Source organism: Harpia harpyja, chromosome 1 (assembly GCF_026419915.1).
Source record: "Harpia harpyja isolate bHarHar1 chromosome 1, bHarHar1 primary haplotype, whole genome shotgun sequence".
NCBI lineage: Eukaryota > Metazoa > Chordata > Aves > Accipitriformes > Accipitridae > Harpia > Harpia harpyja.
In genome coordinates, this window is record NC_068940.1 from 109,003,642 (window position 1) to 109,027,684 (window position 24,043).

At 71.9% G+C, this 24,043-nt stretch overlaps 2 protein-coding genes across 2 annotated transcripts; one reads left to right on the forward strand and one right to left on the reverse strand.

Annotated features, from left to right (window-relative positions):
- The first annotated feature begins 6,051 nt into the window (after positions 1–6,051).
- NOS3 (nitric oxide synthase 3) lies at positions 6,052–16,655 on the forward strand. The gene is given in 28 exon segments (XM_052810196.1): positions 6,052–6,236; positions 7,343–7,445; positions 7,715–7,759; positions 7,761–7,868; positions 8,299–8,457; positions 8,572–8,663; positions 8,784–8,925; positions 9,007–9,146; positions 9,355–9,529; positions 9,638–9,739; positions 9,858–10,052; positions 10,126–10,199; positions 10,305–10,449; positions 10,534–10,638; positions 10,714–10,781; positions 10,896–11,012; positions 11,523–11,696; positions 11,798–11,928; positions 12,323–12,401; positions 12,871–12,979; positions 12,981–13,059; positions 13,426–13,604; positions 14,021–14,231; positions 14,912–15,006; positions 15,194–15,314; positions 15,731–15,879; positions 16,174–16,368; positions 16,444–16,655. Coding segments are annotated over 28 exon segments (3,528 nt in total). The 5' UTR covers positions 6,052–6,123; the 3' UTR covers positions 16,567–16,655.
- A 414-nt stretch (positions 16,656–17,069) lies between these two features.
- ATG9B (autophagy related 9B) lies at positions 17,070–23,995 on the reverse strand. Its single transcript, XM_052810208.1, is given in 16 exon segments — positions 17,070–17,462; positions 17,541–17,662; positions 17,810–17,900; positions 18,328–18,430; positions 18,592–18,821; positions 18,896–19,141; positions 19,234–19,250; positions 19,253–19,412; positions 19,490–19,643; positions 19,731–20,479; positions 20,568–20,709; positions 20,798–20,971; positions 21,088–21,150; positions 21,295–21,340; positions 21,688–21,802; positions 23,040–23,995. Coding segments are annotated over 14 exon segments (2,382 nt in total). The 5' UTR covers positions 21,788–21,802; positions 23,040–23,995; the 3' UTR covers positions 17,070–17,462; positions 17,541–17,555.
- Positions 23,996–24,043: the final 48 nt, after the last annotated feature.

The following is a 24,043-nucleotide window of genomic DNA, read 5'->3' on the forward strand; positions in this document are numbered from 1 at the left end:
ACGGCGCCGGCGGGGCGGCTGCGGCGGGGGGGCGCGGCCCGGCCCGGCTCGGCCCCGGGCCCGGCTCAGCCCCGGGATGCCGGGCGGGCGCGCAGGGGTTAAGGCTGGGCCCTCCCCCGCCCGGTGCCCGCCGGTCCCGGACCCTGCCCGCCCGGTGCCGGTGCCGGTGCCCCCCCCCTCCGCCCCCCGGCTCTACCCGCTCGGTGCGCGCCGCGGCGGGCGCAGCATCGGCCTTATTTAGTCAAGGAGCGGCTGGGGGGGGATGGAGCCCCCGCCCCCGCCCCGCCCGGCGGGGTTCGGCCCGGCCCGGCTCGGCCCGGCTCCGCTCAGCAGGGCTCGGCCCGGCGGGGCTCAGCTCAGCTCGGCCCGGCTCGGCCCGGCCCGGCTCAGCTCGGCCCGGCTCGGCCCGGCCCGGCTCGGCTCGGCTCGGCTCGGCTCAGCCCGGCGGGGCTCGGCGGGCGGCGGCGGGCGCTGCGTGTTGACAGCCGGGCCCGTGGGGCGGGGCGAGCGCGGCCGCAGCCAATGGCCGCGGCGGTGGGGAGCGGGGGGGGGAGCGCCCGGGGGGGCCCCCCCGCCACGCCCGGCCCCGGGGCGACGATCGGGCCGGGCCGGGCCGGCCCCCCCCCCCCCCCCCGCCCCGTCCCGGGGGGTCCCCCCGGCCCCGCCCCCCCGAGGCCCCGCCCCCGCCGAGCGGCCCCCGGTCCCGGTGTCGGTCCCGGCCAGGTCCCAGTCCCAGTTCCAGTCCTGGTGCTGGTCCAAGTCCCAGTTCGGTCACGGTCCTGGTCCCAGTCCCAGTACTTGGCCCCAGCCCCAATCGCAGTCCCCGTTGTAATTCTAGTCCCAGTCCCGGTGCTGTGTCTGAGTTCCGGTGCTGGTCCCAGTTGCATTCCTAGTCCCAGTCCCGGTCCCCATCCCAGTGCTGGTCACGGTGCTGGTCCCAGTCCAGTCCCAGTCCCAATTGCAGTTCCAGTCTCAGTCCCAGTCCCAGTGCCGGTCCCTGTCCCAGTCCCAGTGCCGGTCCCGGTCCTAGTCCCAGTCCCTGTCCCTGTCCCATCACAGTCCCAAACCCCATCCCGGTCCTGCTCCCAGTCTCAGTCCCGGTCCACTCCAGGCCCCAGTCCCAGTCCCAGTGCCAAACTTGGTCCCAACCCCGGTGCTAGTCCTGATACTGGTCCCAGTCCCAGTCCAGCTAAGTCCAGTTCCAGTTCCGGTCCCAGTCCTGGTCCCAGATCTGGTCCCAGTCCCAATCTCAGTACCGGTCCCGGTGCTGGTTCCAGTATCAGTCCCAGCCCCAGTCCTGGTGCTGTGTCTTAGTTCCAGTGCCAGTCCCAGTTGCAGTCATAGTCCCAATCCCAGTGCTGGTCCCAGTGCTAGTCCCAGTTCCAGTTCCAGTCCCAATCCAGTCCTGTCCAATCCAGTCCCAGCCCCAGTCCCAGTTCAGCTCCAGTCCCAGTCCCAGTCCCTGTCCCAGTCCCAGTGCTGGTGGCAGTACTGGTCCCAGTGCTGTTCACAGTCCTAATCCAGCCTCCGTCCCAGTCCCTGTCACAGTCCCTGTCCCAGTCCCAGTGCTGGTCCGGGTGCTGGTCCCAGTTCCCATCCCAGCTCCAGTCCTGGTGCTGGTCCAAGTCCCAGTTCAGTAACGTTCCTGGTCCCAGTCCCAGTGTCGGTCCCAGTCCCAGTGTCGGTCCCAGTCCCAGTACTGGTTGCAGTCCCAAACCCAGTCCCCACTGTAATTCCAGTCCCAGTCCTGGTGCTAGTCCCAGTCCTGGTCCCAATCCCAGTGCTGGGTACCAGTCCCAGTCCTAGTCCCAGTTCCACTCCCAGTCCTACTCCTAGTCCTAGTCCCAGTCCCAGTGCTGGTCCAAATCATGGTGCTGGTCCTGGTGCTGGTCGCATTCCCTGTTCCAGTCCGGTCCCAGTCCCTGTCCCAGTCTGGGTCCCAGTCCCAGTCCTGCTCCAGTCCAGTCCCAGACCAGTCCCAGTCCAGTCCAGTTCTAGTCCCAGTTCCACTCCCAGTGCTGTCTCGGTTCCAGTGCTGATCTCAGTTGCAATCCTAGTCCCAATCTTGGTCCCAATCCCAGTGCTGGTCCTGGTGCTGGTCCCAGTCCCAATTCCAGTCCCAGTCCCAATTCCAGTCCCAGTCCCAATCCCCATCCCAGTCCTGGTCCCAGTCTCAGCCCTGGTCGCAGTCTCAGTCCCAGTCCAGTCCAGGTCCTAGTCCCAGTCCCAGTCCCAGTCCCAGTCCCAGTCTCAGCCCTGGTCGCAGTCTCAGTCCCAGTCCAGTCCAGGTCCTAGTCCCAGTCCCAGTCCCAGTCTCAGTGCCAATCTCTGTCCCAATCCCAGTGCTGGTCCCAGTGCTGGTTCCAGTATCAGTCCGGTTCCCAGTCCGAATCCCAGCCCCAGTATTGTGTCTCAGTTCTGGTGCCAGTCCCAGTCCCAGTACCAGTCCTGGTCCAATCCCAGTCCCAGTCCCAATCCCAGTTCCAGTCCCAGCCCCAGTCCTGGTCCAATCCCAGTCCCAGTCCCAGTCCCAATCCCTGTCCCAGTGCCTGTCCCTGTTCCAGTCCCAGTCCCAGTGCTGGTCCCGGTGCTGGTCACAGTCCCGGTCCAGTCGAGTTCCAGTGCTGGTCACAGTTCTAATCCCAGTCCAGGCCCAGTCCAGTCCAGTTCCAGTTCCAGACCCAGTCCTGGTCCCAGTTCTGGTTCCAGTCCCAGTCCTGGTCCCAATCTCAGTGCTGATCCCGGTGCTGGTTCCAGTGCCAGTCCCAATCCCAGTCCTGGTGCTGTGTCTCAGCTCCAGTGCCGGTCCCAGTTCCAATCCTAGCCCCAATCTTGGTCCCTGTCCCAGTCCAGACCCAGTCACAATTCCAGTACCAATTCCAGTCCCATTTCCAGTTCCAGTCCCAATCCTTGTCCCAGTCCCGTCTCAGTGTCAATCTCAGTCCCAATCCCAGTGCTGGTCCCGGTGCTGGTCACAGTCCCAGTCCAGTCCAGTCCCAGTCTCAGTCTCAGTCTCAGTCAGTTCCAGTTCCAGTTCCAGTCCCAATCCCAGTCCCACTCCCAGTCCAATCTCTGTCCCTGTCCCAGTCCCAGTTCTGGTCCCAGTCCCAGTCCCATCCCAGTCCCAATCCCCATCCCAATCCCCATTCTGGTCCTGGTCCCGGTCCCAGTCCCAGTCCCAGTCTGGGTCCCAGTCCCAATTCCCATCCCGGTCCTAGTCCAGTCCCAGTCCCAGTCCCAGTGCTGTGTCTCGGTTCCAGTGCCAGTCCCAGTTGCAGTCCTAGTCCCAATCTTGGTCCCAATCCCAGTGCTGGTCCTGGTGCTGGTCCCAGTCCCAATTCCAGTCCCAGTTCCAGTTCCAGTCCCAATCCCAGTCCTAGTCTTGGTCCAATACCTGTCCCTGTTCCAATCCCAGTTCCAGTCTCATGCCAGTCCCAATCCCCATCCTGGTCCTGCTCCTAGTCCCAGTCCTAGTCCCAGTCTCAGTGCCAATCTCTGTCCCAATCCCAGTGCTGGTCCCAGTGCTGGTCCCAGTTCAGTTCCAGTTCCAGTCCCAGTCCTTGTCCTGGTTCTGGTTCCAGTCCCAGTCCTGGTTTCAAACTCAATGCTCGTCCCAGTGCTGGTCTTGGTGCTGGTTCCAGTGACAGTCCCAAACCCAGTCCCAGTCCCGGTGCTGTGTCTCAGCTCCAGTGCCAGTCCCAGTTGCAGTCCTAGTCCCAATCTTGGTCCCTGTCCCAGTCCCTGTCCTGGTCCACGTCCCAGTCCCAGTTCCAGTCCCATCCCAGTCCCAATCCCCATCCCGGTCCTGCTCCCAGTCTCAGTCCTGGTCCCAGACTCTGTCCCATTCCAGTCCAGGTCCTAGTCCCAGTGTCAGTGCCAATCTTGGTCCCAATCCTGGTGATGGTCCCGGTGTTGGTCCCGGTCCCAGTGCAGTTGCAGTCCCAGTTCCAGTTGCAGTCCCAGTTCAAGTCCCGGTCCCGGTCCCAGTCCCAGTCCCAGTCCAGTCCCAGTCCAGTCCCAGCCCGGCCGCCCCGCCGGGCTCTGTCCCAGGTGCTGAAACTGGCGCCGGACCCGGCCCGGACCCGCTGCCGGGGCTGCGACCGCCGCGACCCGACCTGCTCGGCCCGGCCCGGCCCGGCCCGGCCCGGCCCGGCCCAGCTTGGCCCAGCCCGGCCCAGTCAAGCCCGGCCCAACCCGGCCCAGATCGGCCCAGCTTGGCCGATCCGAGCCCCGGGCGGCTGCCGGAGTCCCCACGGCCGCCCCGCGGGGGACACGCGTGGGGAGGGGCAGGGCAGGGGCGGGCTGCGGGGACGGGCAGGGGCCGACCCGTGGGGCAGGGGGGAGGCTGTGGGGCAGGGGCCGAGCCGTGGGGCAGGACAAGCCCCGACCCCCCCCCCCCAGCCCCCCCGGCTGCCCCAGGGCCGAGTCCCCGCCTTCCTCCCCTCCCCGGGGAAGGGCAGCCAATCGTCTGAGCGCTCTGCGGTGACGGACAGGCGTGCTCCGCCCCCGGCGAGGATGGGGGAGCTGGGGGGGGGGGCACGGAGCCGGCTGGGGGGCGGGGAAAAGCCCAGGGAGCGGGGGGGGCAATCCGCGACCCCCACCCCAGGGAGGGGGGGACCGGGACCCCCCACCCCGCGCCGGGAGGAGTCGCGGGGCCGGAGCCGCTGCCCCTCACCCAGCCCGTCCCCCGCCTGTGCCCCCCCCCACCATGGGGGGGTCCCTGGAGCGGGTCCCTTGGGGGGCCATGGGGCAGTGTGCCCCCCTTGGGGGGGTCCCTGGGGCGCCCCCCCCCCCTGCTCTGCCCCCCGCCCCCCCCGCGGTGCCCGCCCGGCTCGCCGCCCCCCGGCCCCCGCTTCCCCCGGCCGCAGGAAGGAACCGCCGGCAGCCGGGCCCGGGCGCGGTTTCCCGTCGACTGCGGGGGCCGCGGGCTGGGCCCCCCCCCCCGCTGGCGAACCGCTGCCGGACCCCCAGCCAGGGCCCCGGGGGACCCCGCACCCCCCCCCACAAGACAGGTCCCGCACCCCCAGACCACCTCGGTCCCCCCGCCCCGGGGTCCCTGTCACCACCTGCACCCCCCCCCGGCACCCGGGGACCCCGTCCCCACCTCCCCCGGGACCCCTGCCCCACTCTGGGGGTCACCGCGGGACCCCCCAACCCCGCCGATAGCTCGGGTGACCCCCCCATTCCACCCTGTCTCCCCAGGGTAACCCCCTTCCGCCCATGGCCACAACCCCCGGAGGGTCCCAGGGGCACAGCCCCCCTCGGGGTCCCCGGCCCGGGGGTCCCAGGGGAGCGGCCTGGCACATCAATGGCAGGAACTGGGTGGGGAGCGGTGGCCCTGTGCGGGGGGGGGGGTGCCGGGGAAACTGGGTGCTCGCTCCGGACATCCGCCCCACAGCCTGTGGGCAGGGGGATGGGGGGGGGGGCCTGGGACCCCCGCGGGGCACCCAACCTTCTGACACAAACGTGGGACCCTGCAAGGGGGGGCACACTCCCTCATGGCCCCCCCAAGGGACCTGCACCCATCAGGAGGGGCAGCGGGTGTGGGGGCAGCTGGCCCCAGCAGGGGCAGGGGGTCGCAGACCCCAGCCCACGGCCCCTCACACCCCCTGCCCCGCACCGGCGTGCCATGGGGCTGGGGGCCGGGGGGGAGCGGACCCCCCCGTGGGGCAGCAGCTGGGGGAGGCAGGAGGGTCCCATGGCCATGCTGGGGGTCTGTGGCCATGCCGGGTGTCCCGTACCCATGCTGGGGGTCCCGTGGCTGCACCAGGGGCCCCGTGACCCGTGCTGGGGGTCCACGACTGTGCTGGGGGTCCGTGACCGTGCCAGGGCCCCACGGCCACGCCGAGCGTCCTGCGCACGCCGCTCCCCGGCACCGCCATCGCTGCGTCCCCCCCGGCCCGCGCACCGGGGTGCAGGGAGGGCAGAGCGGGGCCGAAGCCCCTCGCCAGCCCCTCGCCAGGGTCCCCGGCGCGGCCCAGGCCGCGTGCCGGCGGGCGGCGTCGCGGCGGTTGGGGCGCCCATTGTGCGCGGGGCGGAGGCGCGCGTGGCCGAGGTCACCACTTCCCCACCGCGGCCGGAGGAAGCGGCCGCTCCCGGCACTGGCGGCTCAGTGGCGGCACGATGGGCAACCTGCCGGCCGTGCTGCCCGGCACTGCCCGCTCCTGCGGCCTCGGCCTCTGCTCCCGGCAGCTCAGCGCCGCGCCCGAGGAGAGCGCCAGCACCGAGCGGAGCAGGTGGGTGAGCGGGGCGGCTGGGGCGGGATGGATGGCCGGGACGAACGGGACGCCGGCACCCACTGTGCCGCGGCACACCGGGGCCGCCGGCCCCCGTGCCTCGACGGGGACTCCTCTCTTGGCCCGCTCCTGCCTGGCCCCGCTGTGGCTCATGGGGACGTGCCCTCATGGCTGGAGCCCACCGGAGACGTGTCCCCACCGGAGACGCGTCCCCACCGGAGACGCGTCCCAGCCGGGGCGGCGTGTGCGGCTCACTGGGGCAGAACGCGGTGCAGCCACGGGAGCCCGTCGGCAGCAGAGCCCTGTGCCTGCCTGCCCATGGTGCCCCGTGGTGTCATGCTGGTGTCCCCTGCCCCACGGCGTGTCCCCAGCAGCCCCACTGCGGTGCCCGCAGCCCCCCCAGTTGGGACCTAGCGGGGTGTGCTGGGGCAAATGGGCCGTATGGGGCCGTATGGGGCCGTGTGGGGAGGGGGTGTGTGGGGTCGAGTGGGGATGGGAGGTAGAGCCGAGCCAGGACGTGCGGGGCCACCCAGCCCGGAGGGGACGGGGAGGGGGACGGGGACGGGAGGTCGGTTCACCCGCTCGGTGGCCGGGAGCCCGCTCTGACTCATGGCCATTGTTCACACTCACACACACGCAAGAGGCCCAGGAACGCCCCGTGCCCTCCCCAGCCCCTGCCCCCCCCCCAGCTCAGCCCTTCCCAGCCCCTGCCCCCCCCAGATCAGCCCCCCCAGATCAGATCAGCTCCATGGGGCTGAGCCCGTCGCCCAGGGCCACCACAGCAGCACCAGGGGCTGGGGACACGGGAGGTCCCCAGTCACCCCCATGTCCCCAGCACAGCCCCCCAGCACCCCGCCACAACCCACCTCCATGGATCCCATCACCCCAGTGTCCCCCTCCCGCCCCCCGGGGGTCGCGGTCCCCACGGGCAGGTCCCAGCACCCCGGGGTGCCAGCGGCCGGGAGGGTCCCGGTGTTGGAGCCGCTGGAGCAAGGGAGGCAGGGGGTGCCCCCCCTCCCGGGTCCCCCAGCTCTGCTCCACGTGCGGGGCAGGCTGGGCCCCCCCCGCCCCGTGCCTGGGCAGGGCTCAGGGCCATCTTCCCCCAGCTCGGCGCCCACCCGCCCGGCGGACCCCCCCCGCTTCGCCCGGCTGAAGAACTGGGAGACGGGGAGCATCGGCTATGACACGCTCTGTGCCCAGGCCCTGCAGGTGGGGGGGATGGAGGGCTGGGGGTGCGGGGTTGGGGGGCATGGGAATAGGGGGTGCAGGGCTGGGGGTGTGGGGGCTGGGGTTCATGGGGCTGGGGGCCACGGGGCTGGGGGTACAGGGCTGGGGGATGCAGGATGGGGGGTGCAGGGCTGGGGGCACAGGGTTGGGGACACGGGATGGGGGATGTGTGGATGGGGATGCAGGGATGGGGGGGGTCTGGGACCGGGGGTGTGGAACAGGGCCCCCCGGGTGACCCCCCCCCGCCCCAGGAGCTGCCCTGCTCAGGGCAGCGCTGCCTGGGCTCGCTGGTGCTGCCCGCGGCCGCTGCCGGCCCCGGTCCCCGAGGGTGCCCGTCCCGCCGAGGAGCTGCTGGGCCTGGCCCGGGACTTCATCACCCAGTACTACCTGTCCCTGCGGCGGTGAGCGGGGGCGGCGGGGGCCGCCCCACATCCCCATCCTTGCCCAGAGCTCCCCACTGCCTGGACCTGCCCTGCTCCGGGGTGCCTCACAGCCCCATCCCTGCCCCAGAGCATCCCTCGGCCCCATCTCTGTCCTGGGACACCCCACAACCCAAGCCTGCCCCAAAGCACCCCACAGCCCCTTCCCTACCCCAGAGCACCCCCACAGCCCAGCCTCATCCCTGCCCCGGGGCACCCCACATTCCCATCTCTGCCCCAAAGTACCCCCATAGCCCCCGCCCCAGCCGTGCCCTGAGCACCCCACAGCCCCAGCCCCGCGCAAGACAGATTCCCCAAAGCCCCAGCCCTGCCCGGGGCACCCTGCACCCTGCAACGGTGCAGGGGGTCTTGGCGGGGGGGGGGAGCGTGCTGAGGTGCGGGGGTGTCCGCAGGAGAACTCCCCGGCGCACGCCCAGCGGCTGCGGGAGGTGGAAGCCGCCATCGGGGCCACCGGCACCTACCAGCTGCTGGAGCCCGAGCTCGTCTTCGGGGCCAAGCAGGCTTGGCGCAACGCCGCACGCTGCGTGGGACGCATCCAGTGGAACAAGCTGCAGGTGAGGGCGGGGGGGCGACCCATGGTGCCAGTGGGGACCCCCCCCCACCCCTGCCCCACGGCTGGGGGTCACCCTGGGACCTCTCCCCGTGTCCTCCTCTGACCCTGTCCGCAGGTGTTCGATGCCCGGGACTGTGCCAACGTTGGGGAGATGTTCAGCTTCCTCTGCACCCACATCCAATACGCCACCAACCGCGGCAATATTCGGTGAGAGCCCCGCCCAGCCACCGCGCTTGCTGCTGGCCGGACCCCCCACCCGGGGCAGGACCCCCCGGCCCACCGCAACCGGTGGGGGTGTCGGTGACATCCCACCCCGGCCCCCCCCAGGTCGGCCATCACCATCTTCCCCCAGCGGATGCCGGGCCGTGGCGATTTCCGCATCTGGAACACGCAGCTGATCCGCTACGCCGGGTACCGGCAGCCCGACGGCTCCGTGCTGGGGGACCCGGCCAACGTTGACATCACCGAGGTGGGGACCCCCGCCCCCCATGCTCCTGGACCCCTGGCCCCCCCCCGGTACCACCCCCGCCCTGACACTGCCGCCCCCCAGCTCTGCGTCCACCACGGCTGGAGCCCCGGCGGTGGCCGCTTCGACGTGCTGCCACTGCTGCTGCAGGGCCCCGAGGAGCCCCCCGAGCTCTTCCCTCTCCCGCCGGAGCTGGTCCTCGAAGTGCCCCTCCACCACCCCACGTGAGTGGGGCCGAGACCCCCCCCATGGGCCCAAGGGACCCGGACCCTGCCGGCCTCAATAGGACCCCCCTCCGGGCCGTGGGGCTGGGGTCCCACGCGCTCACCCGTGGGGAGGGGCTGGGAGTGGGGCTGGGATGCAGATTGGGGGCCCACGCCGGGGACCTGGGGCCGGCGTGGGTCCCCGGCTGCAGCCCACCCCCCCGCGCAGGCTGGAGTGGTTCGGGGAGCTGGGGCTGCGGTGGTACGCGCTGCCGGCCGTCTCCAACATGCTGCTGGAGATCGGGGGGCTGGAGTTCCCGGCGGCCCCCTTCAACGGCTGGTACATGAGCAGCGAGATCGGCACCAGGAACCTCTGCGACAGCCAGCGCTACAACCTGCTGCCGGTGAGCCCTGCGGCCGGGGGCAGGGGGGGGCTCAGCCTCACCGTGCCCCCCCACCGGGACGCCGGCGTCCTGGGGCAGCTGTGCTGAGCCCCCCCACGCCGCCGGCAGGAGGTTGCCCTGCGCATGGGGCTGGACACACGGACGACATCGTCCCTCTGGAAGGACAAGGCGGCGGTGGAGGTGAACATCGCCGTGCTGCACAGCTACCAGGTGGGATGTGCGGCCGCGGGGACGCCGGCACCGCCACGCCACGGGGACCCCGACACCGCCACGATGCTGGGGCGGGTGCCGGCCGCTGCCAGCCCCCCCCAGCCCGCTGTCCCCGCAGGTGGCCAAGGTGACGATCGTGGACCACCACGCGGCCACCGAGTCCTTCGTGAAGCACATGGAGAACGAGCTGCGGACGCGGGGAGGGTGCCCGGCTGACTGGGTCTGGATCGTGCCCCCCATCTCGGGCAGCCTCACCCCTGTCTTTCACCAGGAGATGGTCAACTACCAGCTCTGCCCCACCTTCCGCTACCAGGTGGGACCAGCCCCACCACCCTACGGCCCCCTAGCCCCCCAGCCCCACAGCTGACCCCCTGCCCACCCCACAGCCTGACGCCTGGAAGGTCTACGTCTCCAAAGGCACCACCGTCACCAGGAGAAAGACCTTCAAGGAGGTGGCCAAGTAGGTGTCCCACCCTTGGGGAGGGTCCCTGGAGGTCACCAAGCGGAGGACCGGACGCCGACCCGATTCGTGTGTGTTGTCATCCACCCCCCCCCCCCACCTCAGCGCGGTGAAGATCTCGGCTAAGCTGATGGGACACATGATGGCACGCCGGGTGAAGGCCACCATCCTCTACGCCACCGAGACCGGCAAATCCCGGACCTACGCCTGGAACCTCTGCCAGCTCTTCCGACGTGCCTTTGACCCCAAGGTGGGCAGGGGGAGATTGGGGGGAAGGCGCCCGTTGCAGCCCCCTGCCCATGTCCCAACCCCATGTCCCCCCCCCTCCACGCAGGTGCTGTGCATGGATGAGTACGACGTGGTGTCCCTGGAGCACGAGACCCTGGTGCTGGTGGTGACCAGCACCTTCGGCAACGGGGACCCCCCTGAGTGCGCGGAGGTGAGGGGCTGTGGGAATAGGGGGGGAGAGGGGAACAGGGATGGGGACGGGGTGGTGACGTGCTGCCCTCGACAGAGCTTCTCCAAGGCGCTGATGGAGATGACTTCGCCCTACACCAGCACCTCCCAGGCTGAGCCACCCAAGTGAGCACCCCGGGGAGGCCGGGGGTGCCCGGCTGGGGGCTGGGGTGGGGAAGGGCCCACCCTGCCGTCACCCTGCCGTCACCCTGCCTTCACCCTGCCCTCTGTTCCGCACAGGAGCTACAAGCTGCGGTTCAACAGCGTCTCGCAGTCGGACCAGCTCGTCGCCTCCTGGAAGAAGAAACGACGGCAGCTGAGCAACACCGACAGCGCTGGCACGCTGGGCGCCCTGCGGTACCGCTGGCACGGCCACGGGCACAGCCATGGCCGTAGGGACAGGGACGGGGACGGGGTCCTCTGCCTGAGCACGGTGCCTGGCTGGGGCTTGGGGTGCCCCGTCCGGGGGGGGCTGCACGGTGCTGGGCAGGTCTGTGGCCAGCTGCCAGCTGGGGAGGGGGCAGAGCCTGCGGTGGGCACCGGCCCTGGCACCAGCGGCACCAGCAGCACCAGCATCTCCAGCCCCCGTCTGTCTCACGGCTGTGGGAGGGGGCAGGAGTTCCCCCTGGGTGTCCCTAACCACAAACCCCATTTCTAATGGCCCTGACCACCCCCTGCTCACAAAGACCCTGAGCACAGCCCCCACCCTGACCCACAGCCCTAGGTGCCCCCCACCAACAGCCCTGAGCACCCCCCCCACCCCAGCCCTGGGTCCCCCCACCCGCAGTGCAGGCTCCAACCCTCCATCAGAGGGTCCGGGTCTGGGGTCACCGTGCTCATCTCTCCCCCCCCCCCCGATGGCGGCAGGTTCTCGGTGTTCGGGCTGGGCTCGCGGGCGTACCCCCACTTCTGCGCCTTCGCCCGGGCGGTGGACACGCGGCTGGAGGAGCTGGGGGGGGAACGGGTCCTGCCCATGGGCGAGGGCGACGAGCTCTGCGCCCAGGAGGAGTCCTTCCGCACGTGGGCCCGCCTCGTCTTCCAGGTCAGGGGGGGCACCGAGGAGGGGGGAGGTGGTGGGGGACACCCAGCGCCCCCCCCCCCCCTCCCGGCACCCACCGGCCCCCCCCCTCCCTTGCCCCCAGGGCCGCCTGCGAGACCTTCTGCGTGGGGGACGGGGTGGCGGGGGCCGAGGAGCTCTTCGCCCCCCCGCAGGGCTGGAAGCGCCAGAAGCACCGGCTGGTCGGGCAGCCCCAGGCCACAGAGACCCTGGCCGGTACCGCCACCCCCCCCGGGACCCCCACCACCCTCCGCGCCCCCCCCCCCCCCCCGAAGTCCCCGACCCTTGGGAGCCGCCTGCCCCTCTGCATTGCCTTCCACCCGCGACCGGCAGCTGCCCCACGGCCCCCCCTGGACATCCCCCCCCCCCCCCGCACCCCACAGCTCTGGGGAGAACAGCCCATGACCCCCCCCCCCGGGACACCCACAGGCAGCACAAACGTGGGATACGCACAGCACCCTGCCAAGGGTCTCCCCCAGCTCCCCCCGTGAGCCTCCCAGCCCCCCCATGACCTCCCCAGGATCTCCTGTGACCCCCTCAGCCCCCCTGTCACCCCCCTCATCCCCTCCCAGCCCCCCTGTGACCCCCCAGCCCCTCCGTCCCCCCCCAGGGCTGTCCCACCTGCACAAGCGCCGGGTGTTCCCCTGCACGGTGCTCTCCGTGGAGAACCTGCAGAGCGAGGAGTCCAGGTGAGCCCCCCCCCGCCCCCGGGGACCCCCCACTGCCGGGCACCCCCCCCGCCCCCCGGGAACCCCCGCGCCCCCACCCCCGGGACGCCCCCACCCTTGGGCCCCCCCATCCCCGGGATCCCGTGTGCCCGGGACCCCTCAGCGCCGGGACCCCCCCCCCATCCCCGGGACACCCCCGCCCCCCTGGGATCCCCCCGCCCCCGGGACCACCCCGCACTCTCCCCGATCCTCCCACACCCCCGTGCCCCCGCTGCCCCCCCCCCCAACCCTGGGCCCTCCCTGCACCTTCGGGCCCATCCCCGCACCCCCGGCCCCCACCCCGCCCACCGGGCCCCCCCTCCGCGGCCCCGGGCCCCCTCCCGCCCGCCGGCCCCCCAACCCCCGGGCCCCCCTGCACTCCCGGGACCCCCCCGCACGGCCGGGACCCCCCCCCCCCCCCGCTGACACACCCCCCCCCCCCCCGGCACAGCCGGGCCACGCTGCTGGTGCGGCTGGACTCGGCGGGGCAGGCGGAGCTGCGGTACCAGCCCGGGGACCACCTCGGCGTCTTCCCCGCCAACCGCCCCGAGCTGGTGCGGGGGGGTGCTGGGGCGGGTGGAGGACCCCCCGCCCCCCGAGCAGCCCGTCCTGGTGGAGAGCCTGGAGGGGGACCCCAGCGGTAGGGACCCCCGGGGACGGGAGAGGGGCTGGGAAGGGGCAGGGGCTGGGGAAAAGGAAGGGGAAGGGGTAGGGGAAGGGGTAGGGGAAGGGGAAGGGGTAGGGGAAGGTGCTGGGGCAGGGGCAGGGGCTGGGGAAAAGGAAGGGAAGGGGCTGGGGCAGGGGCTGGGGAAAAGGAAGGGGTAGGGGGCTGGGGAAAAGGAAGGGGAAGGGGCTGGGGAAAAGGAAGGGGAAGGGACTGGGGAAGGGGCAGGGGCAAGGGCTGGGGCTGGGGCAGGGGAAGGGGCTGGGGAAGGGGCTGGGGAAGGGGCAGGGGCAAGGGCTGAGCATCCCCATCCCCTCCCCTCCCCTCCCGCTCTCCCCGCAGGCGGGGGTCCCCCCCCCCAGCCCTGGGTGCCGCAGAGCCGCCTGCCCCCCTGCACCCTGGCCCAGGCGCTCACTTTCTTCCTGGACGTGGCCGCCCCACCGAGCCCCCGGTTCCTGCAGCTCCTGGCCACGCTGGCACGGGAACCGGCCCACCGCCAGCGCTTGCAGCAGCTCAGCCAGGTGGGGTGCGGGGGGGGGGGCACGGGGGGGCTGCCAGCCCTGCAGAGAGGGGCTGGGGGGGGGTGCTGGGGCTCTGGGATGCTTGGTCCTTGCCAATTGGGATGCTGGCCCCCTCCGTGGCTGGGATGCTGGGATACTGGGATACTGGCCCCCTCCCTGGCTGGGATGCTGGCCCCCTCCCTGGCTGGGATACTGGGATGCTGGGATGCTGGCCCCCTCCCTGGCTGGGATGCTGGGATACTGGGATGCTGGCCCCCTCCCTGGCTGGGATGCTGGGATACTGGCCCCCTCCCTGGCTGGGATGCTGGGATACTGGGATGCTGGCCCCCCTCCCTGGCTGGGATGCTGGCATGCTGGCCCCCTCCTTGGCAGGGATGCCGCGCACGGTGGCGGCAGCCCAGCTGGGTGCCTTGCAGGACGCCCGGCTGTACGAAGACTGGAAGTGGTTCCGGTGCCCCACGCTGCTGGAGGTGCTGGAGGAGTTCCCCTCGGTGGGGCTGCCGGCCTCCCTGCTGCTCACCCAGCTGCCGCTGCTCCAGCCACGCTACTACTCCATCAGCTCCGCGCCCGGCCCCAGCCCCGGGGAGATCCACCTCACCGTGGCCGTTGTCACCTACCACAGCGAGAGTGAGCGGGGATGGGGGGGGGGGACGGACAGGAGGTGCCCTGGGTGGGGGGCTGCTACCTTCTGCCCTGCCACCCCGCATGGCAACACCTGCTCGCAGTGCCCCTGTGTTGCACGACCCCAGAGCACCCACTGGTCCCCAGGGTATCCCCTTGGTCTCCAAGGCATCTCAAAGGGTCCCCAGGGCATCTTGAGGGTCCCCAGGGCATCCCCTTGGTCTCTAAGGCATCTCAAAGGGTCCCCAGAGCATCCCCCTGGTCCCCAGGGCATCTTGAGGGTCCCCAGGGCATCCCCTTGGTCTCCAAGGCATCTCAAAGGGTCTCCAGAGCATCCCCCTGGTCCCCAGGACACCTCCAGGGTCCCCAGGGCATCTCCAGAGCCCCAGGGCATCTTGAGGGTCCCCAGCGCATCTTGAGTGTCCCCAGGGCATCCCCTTGGTCCCCAGGGCATCTCGAGGGTCCCCAGAGCACCCCCTGGTCCCCAGGCCCCCCAGGGTCCCACCCTGCCCCATCACACAGTGCCCAGGTGCTGCCGTTGGCATTTCCCCAGGGACGTGGGGCTCCCCCCGGCACCAGTCCCCGTCCCCCCCAATCCCCCAGCCCTGCCCGGGGATGGCGGTGTCCCCAGCCCCTGCCGGGGGGGCTGCCAGCCGCAGCCCCTCCAGCCCCTCTGGTCCCCGCAGATGGGCAGGGTCCCCTGCACTACGGCGTCTGCTCCACCTGGCTGGCGCGGCTGCAGCCCGGGGACACGGTGCCCGCCTTCATCCGAGGGTAAGGGGCGGCCCCGCCCGACCCCCCCCACCTGCCCCCCACCCCGACTGCACGTCCCAGCCTCTGTGCCCCCCCCCCCGCGCCCACAGGACTACATCTCCTGGCGTGCCACAGTTTCCCCGCATGCCCCCCCCCCCCCAGGCGCCGTCCCGGGGTCCCCCCGAGACCGCCCCCGGTGACCCCGCTGCCCGCAGGCCCCCTCGTTCCGGCTGCCGCCCGCCCCCGAGACCCCCTGCGTCCTGGTGGGACCCGGCACCGGCGTCGCGCCCTTCCGCAGCTTCTGGCAGCAGCGGCTGCACCAGCTGCGGGCCGGAGGTGGGGGACAGGGGGGCTGGGGACGGGGCGGAGGACGGGGGGGGCATGGGGACGCAAGGCCACGGTGGCACCGGGATGCGGGGTGCAGGGATGGAGGGGTGCGGACACCCGGGGATGGAAGGTCGGGGTGACGGGGGCGTGGGGATGCAGAACACGGTGGCACGGGGACGCGCAAGGACCTGGCGATGGGGGAATACGGGGCAGGGGGTTGGGGACGTGGGGACACGGGGACACAAGGATGGGGGGGCGGGGGGACACGGGGATGCGTGGCATGGGGACGCAGGGACAGGGCAGCATGGGGACACAGGGGCGTGGGGGGGGCTGCAGGACACGGGGGAGCGGGGATGTAGGGTATGGGGACATGGGGACACAGGGACAGGTCCCGGCTGCTGCCCCCCCCCCCCCCCCCCCCGCAGGTGGCCCCCTGGGCAGCATGGTGCTGGTGTTCGGCTGCCGCTCCTCCGCCCTGGACCACATCTACCGGCAGGAGATGCAGGAGGCGCAGGAGGAGGGGGCCCTCAGCCAGGTCTTCACCGCCTTCTCCCGCGAGCCGGGAACCCCCAAGGTGGGACGGGATGGGGACAGGATGGGGATGGGGGACAAGAACGGAGACAGACTGGAACAAGGATGGAGCTGGGGAGAGGGGTGCGGTGGGGACAAGGGTGGGGACAGAAGCGGAGGGGACAGGGGTTGGGTGGGGGACACAAGAGATGGGGATGGAGGCAAGGGTGGGATGGGGATGCAGGTGAGGACGGGGACAGAAACAAGGATGGGGACAGGGCACAAAGGGGCAGATTGGGGAGGGGGACATGGGGCCAGGGCCACGTGTCAGCGGCTGCCCCGGTATGGCGTCCCCCAGACCTACGTGCAGGACGTGCTGCGGACGCAGCTGGCTGCGGAGGTGCACCGGGTGCTGTGCCAGAGCGCCGGGCACATGTACGTCTGCGGGGACGTGACGATGGCCACCGAGGTGCTGCAGACGGTGCAGCACATCCTGGTGCAGCAGGCCGGCATGACGCTGGGGGAGGCGGGGGACTTCATCAGCGAGCTGCGGGTAAGGACCGGGGACGCGCGGCACGTCGGCACCGGCACCGCGCCCGGGCCGCTGCCCTGACGCCTGCTTCCCCAGGACAAGAACCGCTACCACGAGGACATCTTCGGCCTCACCTTCCGCACGCAGGAGGTGGCCTTCCGCATCCGCAGCCAGTCCTTCTCCATGCAGGAGCGCCGGCAGCTGGGCCCGACCCCCTGAGCGCGCCGGGGCAGGAGGGGGCCCCCACGGCTGCTCCCCCGGCCCGCTGCAGGCAGCGCCGCCTCCCCAGTAAAGGTTTAGTTTTGATAATCCCGGCCCGGCGCTTCGCCTCCCCTGGGGCGGCACCACCAGCACTGCCGGCACCAGTGCATGGCCGGGAACGGTGGGGTGGGCACGGGTGGGCCGGGCTCTGTGGTGGGGTCACCCGGCCCGTGGACGGGGCAGACATGGGGCAGCAGAAAACGGCGGGTGGGTGGAGTGGGGGGACACAGCCACGGTCCCCGTGGCTCCGACCTGCACGGCTGCAGGCGAGCGGCACCGCCCCGGCACCACCGCCACCACCCTGCCCACGCGCCCCAGCATCACACCCCAAACCACCCCGGCCCTGTCCACGGCATCGCCCCCCACTCCCCCACAGCATCCCCCTGGACAGCCCCACACCCCGACGGCACGGCCCCCCAGCCCCCCGCCGGCTCCAGGCCGCAGTCACCGCTGGGCACAGCCCGTCTGTAAACCTTTATTTCCCATGGCGGCTCGGTGCGGCTGGTGCCCGTGGCAGGGCACCGTGGGGGGCAGAGGCCCGGGCAGAAGGCAGGAGCGGGGAGGCACCAAGCCCAGGACGGGGCAGCCCGGGCACCCTGTGCCCCCCCACTAAATATAGCACCTTGCGGGGCTGGCTGCCCCCGGCAGCGCCCCCGGCCCCGCACCGTGGCAGGGCCCGCCGGCAAGGCCACACACCCGAGCGGGGGGCCCATGCGGGCAAGGCTGGCTGGGCCATCCCGCGCCGCAGGGCAGCACGGCAGGCAGCGGCAAGTCCCCCCGCTGCGCCCGGTCCCAGCCAGCACCTCCTGGCAGCTTTCCCGGCAGCACCGGGAGCTCTCGGCACGCCCAGGACCCTGTGGAGGAAAACGGGTCCGTCAGCAGCAACCCTGGCAGCGGGGATGGCTGCCTGGCTGTGCCGTACCCTCACCCACCGAAGCCGAGGCCGGCTAGCCTGTCGTCTGCTCTTCCTCTTCCTCCTCTTCCTCCTCTTCCTCGGCCCAGCCGCCCAGCGGCATCTCCCGGTGCTGAGCCTGCGAGGCCCTGGCAGCCGAGCCTGGGGCGCAGCGGGGGTCAGAGCCGACCCTGCCTGGGGTCCTGGCCCTCAGGACCCCCCGGCTGCCCCATCTCTGGGGACAGCCCCGCGGGGGACGGGGCCCAGCACGCGTCCCCGGTCCCCCAGGACCCCCGGTGCGGTGCTCACCTGCGGTTACGGAGGGCGGCTTGGGTGCCCCAGCGGCCACCCACTCGGCCTGGGGCCCGGGGCCCTGCTGCTGCTGCTGCTGCTGGTGGAGCTGGAAGGGTGGGAGAGGTGGTCAGAGCCCCCCATCGTGGCAAGCTGCCTCCCCCTGGGGCAGCGGGGAGGGGGGGACTCCCAGTGCAGGACACCACCCCTGCCCCCAAAGGGGTGGCAGAAGGGGGGACATGGCTGCGGTGACGCCGGCCACGGTGCCTCGCCCCCAACACCTGGTCTGGCAGCAGCCGTGGGGTCCCCAGCCAAAACAAGGGCGGGGGGGGGGTCACAAAGCAGAGCACGGAGCGCAGGGGCCAGCCTGGCATGGGACTGGGGACCGGAGTCCGGGGACAAGGGACTGGGGACCAGTGCCAGGGCCAGGCAAGACGCGTGGTGGGAGGTGGGCAGGAGACACGGGCAGAGCACCCGGACGGGCGCAGCCGGGCAACGGCCGGGGACCCGCGTCCCAGGGGAGCCGGGGGACGCACCTCGTGCAGGTAGATGGCGTGGAGGCTCATCTCGGCCGAGGCCACCTCGGAGAGCAGCGCCGAGCGGCTCAAGCTGCGCAGCCGCGACTCACTCAGGAGCAGGCTGCGGGCAGAGCTGGTGAGCACCGCGCTGGCACGCGGGGGCCCCCGCCACGACACCCCCTCCCCGCCACGACACCCCCTCCCCACGCCGCCTCCGTTGCCCCCCCCAGCCTCCCAGCACCGGTCCAGAGGGGGTGCAGAGCCCCCGGGCCACCCCCAGACCCCCCATCGGCAGGACCTTCCTCGGTGAGCGCGGCGGTCGCTGTGGCAGCCGGGGCTTTCGGCAGAGGTGCCCAGCGTGTCCGCCCGGGCAGCGGTGACGCCAGGGAGGCCAGGACGCTGGCGGCGGCGCTGGCGGTGCTGCAGGGCTGGGCGAAGCGCCGGTCCCAGGACACCAGCCCGCTGGCCGAGAGGATGGGCCGGGCCAGGACGCTGGCCAGCAAGCTGTCCGGCTGCGGAGACACAGGTCAGGGTAGCCCCGGCCGGAGACCCCCGTGCCCCCCGCCCCACCGCCCGTCCCGCTCACCGCCACTGCCGAGTCGTCGGAGAGGAGGGAAGCGCCCAGCGGCCCCTCGGCCAGGATGCGCTGGGCGGGCGGCGCGGCGGCCGCGTCCTGCTGCACCTTCTCCTTCAGCTGGCTGAGGAAGAGCTCGCTCGGCGGCGGCGGCTGCCAGCGTGGGTTGGTGATGGCGAAGTGCATCAGCGACAGCTCCGTCTTCCCGTTCTCCGCTTGCTGGTACACGGAGGCCTCCGTCTGCCCGGCCGACAGCCACTGCGGGGCAGGGGGGTGAGCGGGGCCGCCACCTCCGGGGACCCCCCCCCCCCCCACTCCTGAGACCCCCCCAGCCCCAGGACCCCCCCCACCTGGGGATTGCCGTGTTGCGGACATCGAGCTGGGCGAAGGAGCAGATGTCGCCCACCCCCACCACCTCCACCGTGAAGTTGCGGAAGAAGTCGACGATGTCCAGGGCACGGGCGGGCAGGGCGAAGATGAGGATGAGGGGGGTGAGGATGGGGCTCAGCAGCTCCTCCAGGATGAAGACCTGCGGGCGACGGGGGTGTCAGGGGGTGTCTGGAGGGAGTCCCACCGCCCACACCGGCCGGCTCTGCCTGCGCTCACCGCCTTGTACTGGAAGAGCTGCGCCATCTCGCTGCGTGTCTCCGAGCGGCTGGCGTTGCCCTGCCAGTGGTCGGGCATGTAGTGGACGTGGGCCAGGACACGCTGCAGCAGCTGCTCCGGGCACCACACCGTGTGCTCGTCGGGGATGAAGGACCTGCGGGCAGAGGGCAGGCGTTCTACCTCCCGTTCGGCCACCCTGTCGCCCACCATGCCCGCCGCCAGCCCGGCGCAGCACACCCACCTGGCCAGAGTGACCACCAGCCCCAGCAGCGTGATAGCGGTGAGGATGTGCTGCACCGTCAGCACATCCTCGTCGTAGACGGTCAGGACGATGAGCACGGCCAGGATGGAGCCGGCGAAGAAGCCGACGTTCTTGGCCAGCACGGTGAGCAGCGGGCTGGTGAAGGAGTTCATGTACTTGGTGGCCGGTTTGTAGCCGCGGCTCAGCCGCGCCTGCAGCTCGTGGTTGAGCTCGTTGAAGTGGCGCAGGTAGTGGCGGCCGTAGAGGGACCAGCGGCGGGCGCCCAGGCTGCCCGGCTCCCGCTTGATCACCTCGGCGTAGCTGAAGAAGGCGTAGAGGAGCTGCCAGACCAGCACGCAGGGGCAGAGCAGCAGGTTGGCCAGCCCCAGCAGCACCATGGCACGTGCCAGGCGCCGGGCCAGCTCCCGCCGGGCGCCCACCCGCTTGCACTGCGGCCGCAGGCTCCACTTGTTCTGGAAGAGGGAGCCGGGCCCCCAGAAGAGGAGCAGCTCCAGGTTGTACTTGAGGCCCTGGGTGAGGAAGACGACGGGGCCGAGCAGCGGCAGGTGGAAGCGGACGGGCAGCAGCGACTTGTTGACCATGGCCACCGTGTAGTTCTTGAAGCGCAGGATGCGGTGGTAGATGTCCAGCTCCGTCAGCTCCTTCTTGTGCACGCACATCTGCTGCCGGCGCTGCAGCGAGATCAGCCGCGCCTGCACCTCCTGCCAGCTGTAGTTGCACAGCCCCTCCTGCACCAACAACGCACCGATCAACGCCGGCACGGCACCGCGCTGCCGGCCCCTGCCCAGCCAGCCCGCTCCCCGTGGCCGCGCTCACCGAGGGGATGTTGAGGGCTTTGATGTAGAAGGTGCGGATCTCCCAGTAGCTCAGCAGGCTGCAGAGCACCTTCACCAGCCGGTACAGCCAGAAGACGGCCGCCATCACCAGCAGGAAGATGATCCAGCCGCTGGCCCGGATCCTGGCAGGGGACTCGTGTCAGGCGGGGACCCGGCGGCGCTGGGACACCTGCGCGGCCAGCGCCAGCGGCTCCCGGCCCCGCTCCTCACCTCTGGGCGCACTGCGGGGCGGGCAGGACGGCGTCGTCGGGCAGCGTCACTTTGCTGCGGTCGGGGGCTGCTCCCCCGGCGTGGCTGTGGTTGAGCGGCCGGTTGGCGAAGAGGACGTCGTACTCCACGCAGCACAGCAGGAAGGTGGTGAAGGTGACAACGAACAGGAACTGCCTGGGGGTGGCGGAGGATCAGCACGGCCCCTCGCCCCGCAACCGCCCCGCACGGCACGGCACGGAGTGGCGCGGCACGGCACAGTGGGTGGGGGTGGGTGTCCCGCCGGCACTTACACCAGCTCAAAGATATCGGAGAGCATCATGCAGGCGAAGCCATTCTTCTGGTGGAAGTGGTAGATGTTGGGGCCGTGTTAAGGAGCGTGTGCCTGCGGTGCCAGACCCCCCCGGCCCCCCCTCGGCACCGGGGTTCCCCCACCCCCTCCGCCGCAGTGCCGGCGCGGGCAGGGCTGGGCAGCGGCCAGGCAGGGGCCCTGCAAGGATATCTTGGTGAAGAAATTATCCAGGTTCTTGATGTGGTGCCAGGAGTCTGTCGAGGAGAGAAAAACAGAGGGGGCTGAGCCAGGGCTATGGCACGCCACACCCCGGCCCCCCACGCCCCCCATCCATGGGGCACCCCTGCCTGGGACCCATGATCCCCCCCCACCTGTGACCAGCTGGAGGGCCGTGGGGCGGCCGGTGCCCCCACCCCACAGGGCTGGGCCTGCCCCCGCTGCCTGCACGCCCCGGGCAGGCTGCCCTGCCTCCCCTCCGGCCGAGCCCCCCCCAGCCCGTGCCCCATGGCGGGGCCAGGACCCCCCACCCCCCAGGGCAGCACCTGCTCCCCCTCAGCAGCCCGGACCCCCCCGTCCCCGGCAGAGCCTGGACCCCCGCTACCTTGCAGCCCCTCGGTGACATGCACCAGCAGCTCCTCCTCGCCGGGGGGTGAGTCCTCCTCGAAGTCCTCCAGGCGCCGGTACTCCCCCTGAGCCGCCATCGCCCACCACGCCGCCTACCAGGGACCCCCATCGGCACCCGCCGCCGCGGCCCAGGGACCCCCGCCTGGCACGGACCCTGGCAGCGGGGATGCCTGGGGGGACGGAGCCCCCCACCCAGCCCCATGGGCCGCGGGGCAGCCAGAGCCCGGTTGCGGGGCACAGGGATGCCGTGCCGAGCCAGGGCGAGCCAGGCTGAGCTGTCTGCCCCGCGGCCGGGAGCCGGAAATGCCGGCGAGGTCACGCAGCGCCGCCCGCGTGCCCCGAATTCGGGCGGCCTGAGCTGGCCTCTCGCGCCGCAGCCACGGCCACGGCCCCGGGCACGGCCACGACACGCAGGCCCGCCGGCTGGATCACCGCCAGTGCCCGGCCATGTCCCCCCCACCATGGGGCCAGAGCTCCCTGGGGAGGGACCCCTGCCCGGCCCCCCTGAGACCCCCGCTTCACCCCACGTCTGCCCTTGGGCCATGCTGTGCTGGCCCCCCCACGGTCCGAGTGGAGTGGACCCCCATCCCCATGGAGCCCCCTCCCCACGGACCCCCACCTCACGGAGCCCACCCTGGGGCCAGAGCCATGGGGCAGCGAGCAGCCAGAGCTGGGCAGCAGCCGGGGTGTGGGACCGAGCTCAGGGCCAGCTCTTGAGCCCCGGTGGCCTTGTAATTCCCTGGGGACCCCCAGCCATGAGGAAGGACAGGACCCCAACCCCTTTGGGGCAGAGCAGGACCCCTGGGCCCTGGGGCAGGAGGGACCCCAAACCCTTGGGACAGGAGCCCCAGCCCCTTCGGGCAACACAGGACCCCGGTTCCCCTGGAGGACTTTGGGACCCCCAACTCCCTGGAGCAGGATGGGATGCCCACCCCCCCTGGGGAAGGGCAGCACCCCTGGCCCCCAGGGCAGGACGGGACCCTCAGCCCCTTGGGGAAGAACATGCCCCCCCTCCCCTGGGGCCAGGATGGGACCCCTGAACTCTCAGGACAGGACCCCCCTCCCCTCGTGGCAGGACAGGGCCCTCAGCCCCTTGGGGAAGGACAGGACCCCCAGCACCCAGGGCAAGACAGGACTCCCACTGCCCTGGGGAAAAACAGGACCCCCCTCTCCTCAGGGCAGGACAGGACCCCCACCCCCTGGGGAAGGACAAGAGCCCCCACCCCTCGGCACAGGATGGGACCCCTGAGCTCTCAGGACAGGGTGGGAACCCCACCCCCTGGGACAGGACGGGACCCCCGCGTCCGGCCCCCGCTGCCCTCCCCTTACCGCCGCCGGCCGATGCTCCCGCAGCCCCGCACGTCACCAGTGTCCCCTCCCGTGGCCGGTGCCAGCGCCCGGCCAGGCCGGCGGCCGCAGGTGGGTGATGCTGTCCAGCCCCACCCTGCCACGGCACTGCCGGGGCCTGACTCACGGCACCGGGGCCGGTGCGGCGAGGCCACAGGCACGAGGGAGCCCCGGGGCAGTGATTCAGCAGGAGGGACGCGCCGTGGCCAGCAGAGACCCAGGCACCGCTGGACACACCGTCCCCGTACTGACCCCCAGCCTTGTGCAACTCCCCGTTGGGGACAGAGCCACCATGTCCCCCAGGATCGGGTGTCCCGGCTGGTGACGCCGGCATGGCCCTTCCCCCACGTGCCCCGCACCGGGCGGCCAAAAATACCCGCGGGGCCAGGGTGCCCGAAAATAGCCCGGGCGGTGTAAACAGCCAGGGGGGCCAAGGGCCGGTGAGGGGACCCCAGTGCCTGGGCAGGACAGCCCAGGACCCCCCCTCGGCACGCTGCTCCCCTGCACGCCCTGGCACGGCCCTGGGGGACACGGGCACCCGTGGGGGCAGATGGGCCCCACAGGGACACGCACCCCTGGCAAGGGCCCCGGTGACCCCTGCGAGGACACGCACGCCCCAGTGTCCCCGCGGCGCCACTTGTGTCACACAGGGACCCCCATGTCCCCGCAGGGATACGCGCACCTCGGTGGGGACACAGGCACCCACATAGGAACGCAGGCAGCGTGACAGCCCCACGGTGACGCACGCCCCGAGGTGACACGTACCCCAATAGCACCGTGGTGACACACACGCTGCGGGGACACAACCACCCCGTGGGGACACTCCCGTGGGGACAGCCCCGCGCACAGACAGACAGCGGCACCTCGATGGCCCCGCGGAGTCACCCGGACCCCGTGGGCCCACATGCACCCCGTGGGGACGTGGGCACCCCGATGACCCCGTGGGGACACATCTGCCACATGCGGGCACCGCCGGTGTCCCCCCA